The sequence below is a fragment of the Haliotis asinina genome, chromosome 2, assembly GCF_037392515.1.
Source record: "Haliotis asinina isolate JCU_RB_2024 chromosome 2, JCU_Hal_asi_v2, whole genome shotgun sequence".
In the NCBI taxonomy this organism is placed as follows: Eukaryota; Metazoa; Mollusca; class Gastropoda; order Lepetellida; family Haliotidae; genus Haliotis; species Haliotis asinina.
Genome location: NC_090281.1, coordinates 47,969,032 through 47,978,125, shown reverse-complemented (window position 1 = coordinate 47,978,125; position 9,094 = coordinate 47,969,032). Strand labels below are relative to the sequence as shown.

At 42.0% G+C, this 9,094-nt stretch overlaps 1 protein-coding gene across 1 annotated transcript; it reads left to right on the top strand.

The window, feature by feature from the left end:
• Nucleotides 1–996: 996 nt before the first annotated feature.
• LOC137273835 (plancitoxin-1-like) lies at nt 997–8,440 on the top strand. Its single transcript, XM_067806705.1, has 8 exons — nt 997–1,216; nt 2,750–2,954; nt 3,651–3,729; nt 4,437–4,598; nt 5,218–5,412; nt 6,702–6,808; nt 7,353–7,475; nt 7,927–8,440. The coding sequence occupies exons 1-8, from the start codon at nt 1,131–1,133 to the stop codon at nt 8,023–8,025; spliced, it is 1,056 nt and encodes a 351-aa protein (XP_067662806.1). The 5' UTR covers nt 997–1,130; the 3' UTR covers nt 8,026–8,440.
• The last annotated feature ends 654 nt before the right edge of the window (nt 8,441–9,094 follow it).

The following is a 9,094-nucleotide window of genomic DNA, read 5'->3' as shown; positions in this document are numbered from 1 at the left end:
ATTGAGGAGTGTAGACTGTTGATCTTAACTGGGCCAGGGCCATGTGAGTTATGACGGCGGCAAAGAAGACTAAGGGCGTTTGTGATATTGTAACTGCTTGAGAGAGTGACGTATGTCTGAGTGTGAAGTTTTGAACGGGAGTACGTCGATGTAAATGACTGCGGGATGGAGGAGGGATCAATGTCGGGTTGGGACGGCGTATGGCTGTACAAGTAGCACTTCGTTTTTGGCGTTGCCTTTTTTATTTCTATATTTCTTTTATATGGTACGTATTTTTCAAATTTCTATGGCATTTATTCATTCATATTTGGAGAGATGGAGAGGGAGAGAGAGAAGGGAGAAGGGGAGGGGGCGGGGAGAGGAAAGGAGATTGTGTGCAGCGTTTGTGTGTATTTTGAACTTCGGTGGTGGTGATATTTGTGTGCTTGTGGTGTGTATGTGTGTGAGAGAGAGAGAGAGAGAGCGAGAGAGAGAGAGAGATAGTGTGTGTGTGTGCGTGTGCGTGTGCGTGTGTGTGTGGGGATGTGGAGGGGGATATTGTATGTTTAGTTTAATCTTTATCGTATATTTGATCTTATGTAAATCAATGTTGGACAAGGGAATGTGGGGAATTAAAAATTTTAGACACCGAGCTGAAGAATACTTAGCAATTTCTTGCAAATTTGATGCCAGTAGCAATAATGGGCATCCGGGTAGGGTAGGATGGTAAGGGGTGGGATACCCGGACTGAAAGTGTTAACCCGTTCCAGCCCTAGGCGAAGCGTACATCGTGGTGCATAATGGGTGGTAAATGAAGGGAAGGAGGTAAAGTGTATGTGTCGTGGTCATGCATCGGCAAGTCTTGTTTCATGACCCCACCCTTCCCCCATCCACCTGTAACGCAGCTGCCTCGAATATTATTAACATGTTATTACAACTGATACAACCTCGGAAGTAAAACTGAAAATTCCTACTTTCGATTTGTTTGAGATCATCCCCCAGCCATGACCGCCACACAAAGGGTGACTCACAGTCACGTGATGTCAAATAGAACATTTTACTTCCCCGTAATATATACTGTCGATCGCAGCCAGGATGTATATATAGGTTAGGACCAATCTAGCAGTCAATTGACAAAGAGTCAACACAAAATGTTGTGGCTCGTCCTTGCTGTGTCCCTGGTTCCTGCCGTGAATGGCGTACAGTGTATGTCACCGAAGGGTGCCCCAGTTGACTGGTGAGTTCATTGTATAACTACAGATAACGCATGTTGTTACAAACCGGCCGACGACTCGTAGCATCCGCATCGTATGATATATAACATGAATGTTATCAACAAACAATACGAACATTTGGCATTTGTTTAATTTGTGGACAGTTGACAGGAGGTTCAGAATATGAATGAATGTGATTGGGAGTATATCTCGTGGTACTGACCGGGGTAGATATGTAGACAGTAATTGTAGACCGGTTTTACACAATACATGAATGGCGAGGAAGCTTGTGACGTTACCTTCCACCCCCCCCTCTCTCTCTCTCTCCCTCTTTCAGCCTTCCCTCTCTCTCTCTTTCTTTCTCGCTCCCTTTCACACCCTTACTCTCTTTCTCACTCTCTTTTACCCCTCCCTCTCTCTATCCCTCTGTCTGTTTCACCCTCTCCCCACCCTCTCATGCTCTATCTCTTTCACTCCCTCTCTCTCTTTCTCACTTTCTTTCACTCTCCGTCTTCTCACCCTTCTGTCTCTCACAAGTCTTATGACACTGCATCACTTTTGATTCAATAGTACAAATTGTATATTACCGTTATATTGTTTTCTTTCTTTATGTGTTGTGCTGCAGTTGTAACAACCAACTGATTAAAAAGCACGCATGCACGCACGCTCGTTTCTGGTGTCCCCCGCTGTGATATTGCGGGAATATTGCTAAAAGCTAAACTCACTCACCAACACGCAGTTACATACAAAAACGTAATAATCATTGACACGACATTTTACCTGTTTGTGATCAATAGCGATACGGACCCGTGAAGATCTGGGTTAGAATTGATCTTCAGTAATCCATGCTTGTCGCAGAAGGCAATTAATGGGATCGGCTGGTCAGGTGTTATTGATCACTGGATGGTGTAACGACTCATTCAGGAACATTCAGGCTAAATGGCGGCGGTCTGTAAATAATCGAGTCTGGACCAGACAATTCAGTGATTAACAGCGTGAGCATTGATCTACACAATAATTATTGGGACATGGGGTCATGGGTCAGCCGTCAGCTAGTCTGACAACCCGATACCGTTAGTTGCCTCTTACGACAGAGCATGGGTTTCTGAAGATCAATTCGATCAAACCAGGATCGTCACATGCCGTATTGTGCCTGTTGTAATTATTATCAAGCAGCCTGGAGAAGCGTCCCGGTTTGGCGGTATAATCTGACATGACGTGTTTAAAGGGTATAATAGCAAACCCTCATTTGCTCTGCGTCGAGAACCAGCACTGTCCAATGGCGATTTCACAGAATTACGAATTACCCTCCTAAGCCCGAATTATTAACATATACCATTGCGTCACCTGATTCATTAGCGTATTCAATGCAATAATTAACGCAGATTTACGTCACATGAGGCGATGAATCCGTCCAGAAACAGGTTCAAAAGCTCAGCGCCTTCAGCGTATTAAAATAGTATCTTTGCAATGTTGATGTTATTTACCATACGCCAATCCCGTGAATCAACATTCCACTCTAAACAACAGTTGCTCTAAAACTGATGCATCCACAGGTTCAGTGTCTACAAGCTGCCATCTCTCCATAGAAACCAGAATAACACTGATGGTGACTCTGCCGGTCAAGCCAGTGGTGTTGAAGACTCGGGGCACTTCTACATGGACGTCAATAACCCGACGTGGACGTTTTCTAACGTAAAGATGAAGGATACGAATCACGCCGTCTACAACACGCTCCAGGCAATATATCAAGCCAAAACTGTGAGTTTTGCAAACCCCCCCCCCCCCTCCCTTTAAAATTTACAGACATTTACTTCAGATAAAAATGGTTATTTATATAAACAAAAACCCTGTGTCCACGTAGTTTGTGAATGCTCAAGACGCTAACATATAATTACCCAGGATAACCCACGTTGCCAGTGAGTTTCAGGGAGGTTAACAGTCATATGACCTATCCCATCGGGTACCCATAAACTGCTGGGTGAACAGAGGCAATTTATGAACACACAAACCTGACACCACATGTGTCACATGAGCTTCGTTGTGGGGCAGGAATGAAGTCATGGAAACTCTCAGAAGTTGCCATAGACGGTTACCTATCCCAAAACTCTTTCGTGCCAAACTTCACCTGATTTGTGACGTGGGCCTCATGCACAAGGCTACACACCAACTCGCAATAATGAAATGTGCACCGTACCGATGCAGTGTTGCAGAGTAATCCATTAAACTGCCCACAAATGTGGGTAATAATAAGTAAAAATAACAAAGCTTAAGAAAGGTGATACTAAGTACTACGTAGGAGATATTAAGTGCTAAGTCCTTTGTAGGAGACAGTATATTATGAGTACTAAGTCCTAGGTAGGAGATGCTATGACCTGCGTAGATGATAATGAGACTCAAAAGATTTCACCGTGGCCCTACTACGCTTCCGTAGAAAACCCTTACTTACCTTTGCAGACTCATGACTTGGCCTATGTCATGTACAACGACAAATCGCCCTCTGGAAAAGAACCCGAAAGCGTCGGCCATTCCAAAGGTATTTGTATTTGTGAAAACGAAACTACCAGATTTCGGCGTATCAGATGTGACGCAATACTTCGTGGAGACACTGTCTGAAACGGCCTCAGTAGTAACCCATGCCCAGTTGTTAAGGACCAATCTAATATGGGGATGTATAACAATGACGTGTGTTTTCATTTCTGTACATACCAACTTCTACATAATTATGTAACGCAATATTCAAACTATATGCCGGGAGCTAGTAAATAATTGATTACACAAACCAGTGACTGATACTATGAGCAAATCGATCGGGATAAGCTGATACGCCATAATGAAGAATGTGACTAAAACAAACCACTGTAGACATCATGCTTCATCATACGGCCAGCAACCAAAGTTTGTGGGGCAACTCTGAGGATATCCTTGCATAAAACTGTATCGATACTGAGAGAGACAAATAAGGAACACATTAATATGCAAGCATACCTCTTTTTCTTTTCCGGGTTTCTTCGCAAACGTTGTGTTGCATTATGGGTGGAGGTGTGGGAAAATCTAAATGAGAGATGAAGTGGCGTTCCTTTATTGTTTTCCTTCAGTAGATTTCGGTTTCTTCAGGAAAACAGGGCCTCGATTAGGGCTAAGGTAGTGTTAAGTGCCATACATTAACATTAACCTACGACTATTTTAGCGATGAGAGAGCTTCGAAAATCTAGGCCCTTGGGTCTAACGTTTCTGTTGCAGGTGTATTTGCGTTTGACAAAGAGGAAGGGTTTTGGCTTGTCCATAGCACCCCTGGATTCCCACCTGAACGCGAATTTGGGTACAACTGGCCTGATTCCGCTATTCGGTACGGGCAAAGTTTTCTCTGTGTGTCCTACAAGTATTCACAGTTAGGAAACATCGGTAAGTAATTTATCAGATAGCATTACTGCTGTTATTATATCTTTATATATATAGTTATCATTCAAGATTGGCTGAACTTGGAAACATCCCTCCCTGAGCTTTTGACCTCGTCAGTTGAATAACACCCATATGGGATGATATCGGTGGTATAGGACGAGGAGGTAGTTCATAGAATAAACCGGAAGTTCTCTAAATCAGTCCACGACTGTCCGGCGAAACCTGATTCTTCCATGCTATATACAACTGACTAAACTCTGATTGACTGCAAAGCACGTTATTTGGTGCATCATTGTTAATCACAATCAATACATTCAACTTTATCTATGATCGGGGTTAGGTTTTAAACTGGAAGCTACAGTTGGATATTTTTACCATTTTATCCCACACGACTAGCCGTTGTCAATGGGTTGGAGCATGTAGCATATCGGAGCACTCTTGAGGTAGGCAGTTGGATAAAGTATTATTCAAGCATTCGACATGTAAAAGTCCGGGGTCTGTTTCATTTTTTTGACTGCAGTGTGTAAAGGAGGGTAATTCTTGTTAAAACGTCATGTAAAATGGTTTGAATTCTGCTCAAGTACACTGAACTGTTTAACTGTCAGTTTGAGTTTTTTGGCAGCTTCCCAGGTTGTGTACAACTACGTACAAGTGTATGACCACATGGCCTCAGCGACCTTCCTGTCTGACAACCCCAGTTTAGCGGCCGTCATTGACCACAAGTTTCCAAAAGGAGCCACCACCGGTAAACGTCAGCTGACGTCTATTCAGGGAACACCCTTCCTCAGCTTTGCCAAGACCGCAGCCTTTAACGACGGTAGATAACTATTATGCATAATTTTTCACTCACTACCGACACAAAACCTTCAGGACAATTTTGTGTGGTACTTTAGGAAGTTGGAGATCCGGAAGGAAAGAAATGACGGATTACATCAAAGCACAAGTGTTCTCCTTTTTTCTAGGTTTCTTCACATACTGTGCCATATAATGCTTGTGAAGAAGCCGAAAAAATAAAGGAACACTTGTGCTGTCATGTGACCCTTATTTGTTCCTTTCAGTATATATTTACACTTTTTCTAAAAGGTTTAGCCTGGTGGTTAAAGCTTTCACCGAGCACCGGGCTCGATTCTCCACACAGGTACAAAGTGTGACATCCATTTGTGATGTCACCCTCCGTGATATTTCTGGAATATTGCTAAAGCGGCGGAAAACTATACTCACACACTCACTCACTCACCTACTCACTTATTTTATTGGTTCATGTATCGCTCAGATTCCCTTTTCTAAACAGACTGCACATATCGTCAGACGTTAGTCAACTATTGGTTAATCAAGGGGGCAACATTCAAGTCATGTCCTTCAAGGTGGTTAAACCATAACCGTTAATACCATCACGAAAAGGTGTTCTGTATATGGGTGGGAAGTGTTTGAGACAATTAGTTCCACTCATACATTCCAAGGATTTGCTTTAAATTGCAATATCAGAGAAGAACTATGATCAATTCTTGGGGAACACTTATATTTGTCCATCCATTCCACTTTACAAACGTAGGGTAACACTTCACTGAGCCATGCTCCTAGGTAGTTCTAACAATTTTCGTCTCTCGTGAACGGTTTGAGATACCTTGTCCAAAACAACATAAAGAAAGTACATGTTATACCAAGTCCACTGAGATAACATTATATGAATGATGGGCTTTCTTAAATAGGAACTATGAACTCTGGGGATAAGACGTTTTGCCAGTAAGTTGTCCTAGGTCACCAAGCGTGCTCACAAGTTTCTGTCTGTTGATCGTACTTTCTGGCCAAATCAAACTTAGTGTAAGTGGCCAGGAATATTAACTGAAGCCTCAGGTGTGCGGGTGGTCTGATGTCGTTTAAAACTGTTAAATAAGATCCCTACCACTGATTTACCTGGCTAGACAAGATATAAACAGACAGATATTTCATATCCATATCTAGGCAGAGCGATTCAAAGTGACACAAAGTCTCCCCAAGGCTGTACATTTTCAAGTTGTATCAACTCGTCTTCATGTCAAGCAGCATTCTAGCACCTTGAAAGGGAAAACTGGAAAGTTAAACTGACTATTCATTTCTTTGTTTCAGATCTGTATTCAGGTTTTGTTGCGCCGGTACTGCAGAGTGACCTGAAGACAGAGACGTGGCAGGATGGACGGGGAAAGATGAAATCCAACTGCAGCAGCAGTTTCAAGGTGAAGTTCATGTTTTCAGTTAATCGACGTACTTGCTGCTTTTCTTTATCTAATCGCAACCACTCGATACACGGTGCAGTTCACGGGTGAATCTAGTTTGAGCAATTATCTGTCACCTAGTTACAGATTTCCTTTCAGTTCAGGTTCTCCGTTTTACATCGATATTTTATGTCTTCAAAGAGGTATGACCATATTTATAGATTTCATATCACCTTGGTATGATCATATTGCCAGATTTCATACCACTGTGGTATGACCATATTGCCAGATTTCATACCAACGTGGTATGACCATATTTTTAGATTTCACGCCACATAGATGTGATTATATTTTCAGAATTAATACTCGTACCACGGTGCTAGGCCCAGGTTTTCAGCTTTCATACCACAGTGGTAGGACCATATTTTCAGCTTTCATACCACAGTGGTAGGACCACGTAAGAACACGTTTGCAACCAGTGGTTGGTCATTCCAGAAAAAGGATTAAAGAAAATGTGCTCATAGATGGTGAAAACATTTTAAAACTGGTCCTTGTTTTATTACAGGTGTACAATGTGCAGGCTATTTCTCTACCACGTGGTATCCACTTCAAAGAGACCAAAGACCACTCCAAGTGGGCTGTATCTATGACGGGAAACTGGGTATGCATTGGAGATATCAACAGACAGGTGAGTGCTTTTCAGACAGGTGAGCATGCAAATAAACCAGAGACATTGGACATTGCCTCGCACTATGTTTTCACATATAACAAACGCCTGCAACAGTTGGACTGAAATCCTCCCAAATATCGTCCTCTTCGCATAGTGGATCACCTGTTTTACCTGAAGTCATGGCCACGCAACAATTATTACATTTATTTATTTATTTATTTATTTATTTATTTATTTATTTACACATCCATCCTTCCATCCATTCTTCCACCACTCTCCCATCCACCTATTCATTCATTCATTCATTTATCAAACCACGTGCAACCATTAATTTAATTTATTAATTCATTCATTCATTTGACTTTCGTATTTTATGGGGAGTGTTTTATCAATTCTATTTAAATTGATGACAGTGAAGTTCGATGACCATACAATACCTGTAAAGAGGCAACTGACAACTGCATTTCAGCTCCATCAGCTGAAGAGAGGAGGGGGAACCGTGTGTCTGAAGAATACCAAGGTGTGGTCTCAGTTCAGCAACAGCATCCAGGCGTTTGAGAAATGTTGATTCGAGAGTCCTCCCTTAATGAAAAAGTCACGGGGTGTTCCCGTTGTTGCATTTGAACCATAATCTGTACATTTTCATTGTATTTGGTCCTCATCTCATCTCTAAAAATGTGACATCAAAACACTATTTTTCTTTAAATAAACCTTTTTTTAAAAATATATCATGGCAGAAGAAGTGAAATGTGTACGTGTCTCCCGGTTCAGATATGTCACACGTATAATATTGTCCTCTTTTAAGGTGGTTCTCCTTTAACCATCACCTCTAGACGTATGGAAATCAACAAAATCATCGACTATAAAAATAACTTTTACGAAGGCCTATGCTGCCACTTTGTAGCATAAATATACTTTCATAAACATTTCTCGTTGCTTCGAATACTTTTCCGGTGCACGGAAGTGTTTTCTCGTTATTTCAATTATTCTCTCGTTATTTTTACACAACAAAAGTGGCATCATAAGCTGTCGTAATCGTCAGAGAACCAGTCCAAGAACTGACTGTGGGTACTGCACACATCTCTCAACACTGACGCCAACGAGTCACATTGCCTAACTGTATGACATTATAGTTAATGAGACAACGATACCAGGATGTGATAAATGGACATCACAGGCAAGCAATGACGAAATGAGTTCCCAGTAACATCAGGGACTACTTTAATTACCCAGTTTTTTAGTATTTTGGTAATTGATACCTGAGCAAGTACCTTCATGACCCCTGTCGACAATGTCTGGTTTGAAAACGTCTCAAGCAGCCTGTGTTTGTCTTTGAACGAAGGCTCAAAGATCCGGCGCTCAGGTTTGGTGACTGAGTGTTATCGTGTTCCGACGGCGTGGAGTGTGCTCGTAGTATCGATCCCTGGTTGGTGGGTCAATGTTGCCGTTGCTGTAGTCTAGCTGGAGTATTTTCATGCTGGGCATTACAACAAACAAACACAACTACTTGCGGGCATGGCTTATGTTGTGAAAATAATTGTAGCATATATATCCGACTATCAAATCACCTTTTTCAGAAAATGACACTTAGTATGAAACTCCATGACTGACGAATGAATCTTTGGCCTGACTCCTGA

Coding starts and splice junctions, on each gene's coding strand:
- LOC137273835 (XM_067806705.1), top strand. CDS start 1,131: ATGTTGTGGCTCGTCCTTGCTGTGTCCCTGGTTCCTGCCGTGAATGGC. Junction 1,217..2,749: donor AAGGGTGCCCCAGTTGACTG/GTGAGTTCATTG, acceptor ATGCATCCACAG/GTTCAGTGTCTACAAGCTGC. Junction 6,809..7,352: donor ACTGCAGCAGCAGTTTCAAG/GTGAAGTTCATG, acceptor GTTTTATTACAG/GTGTACAATGTGCAGGCTAT.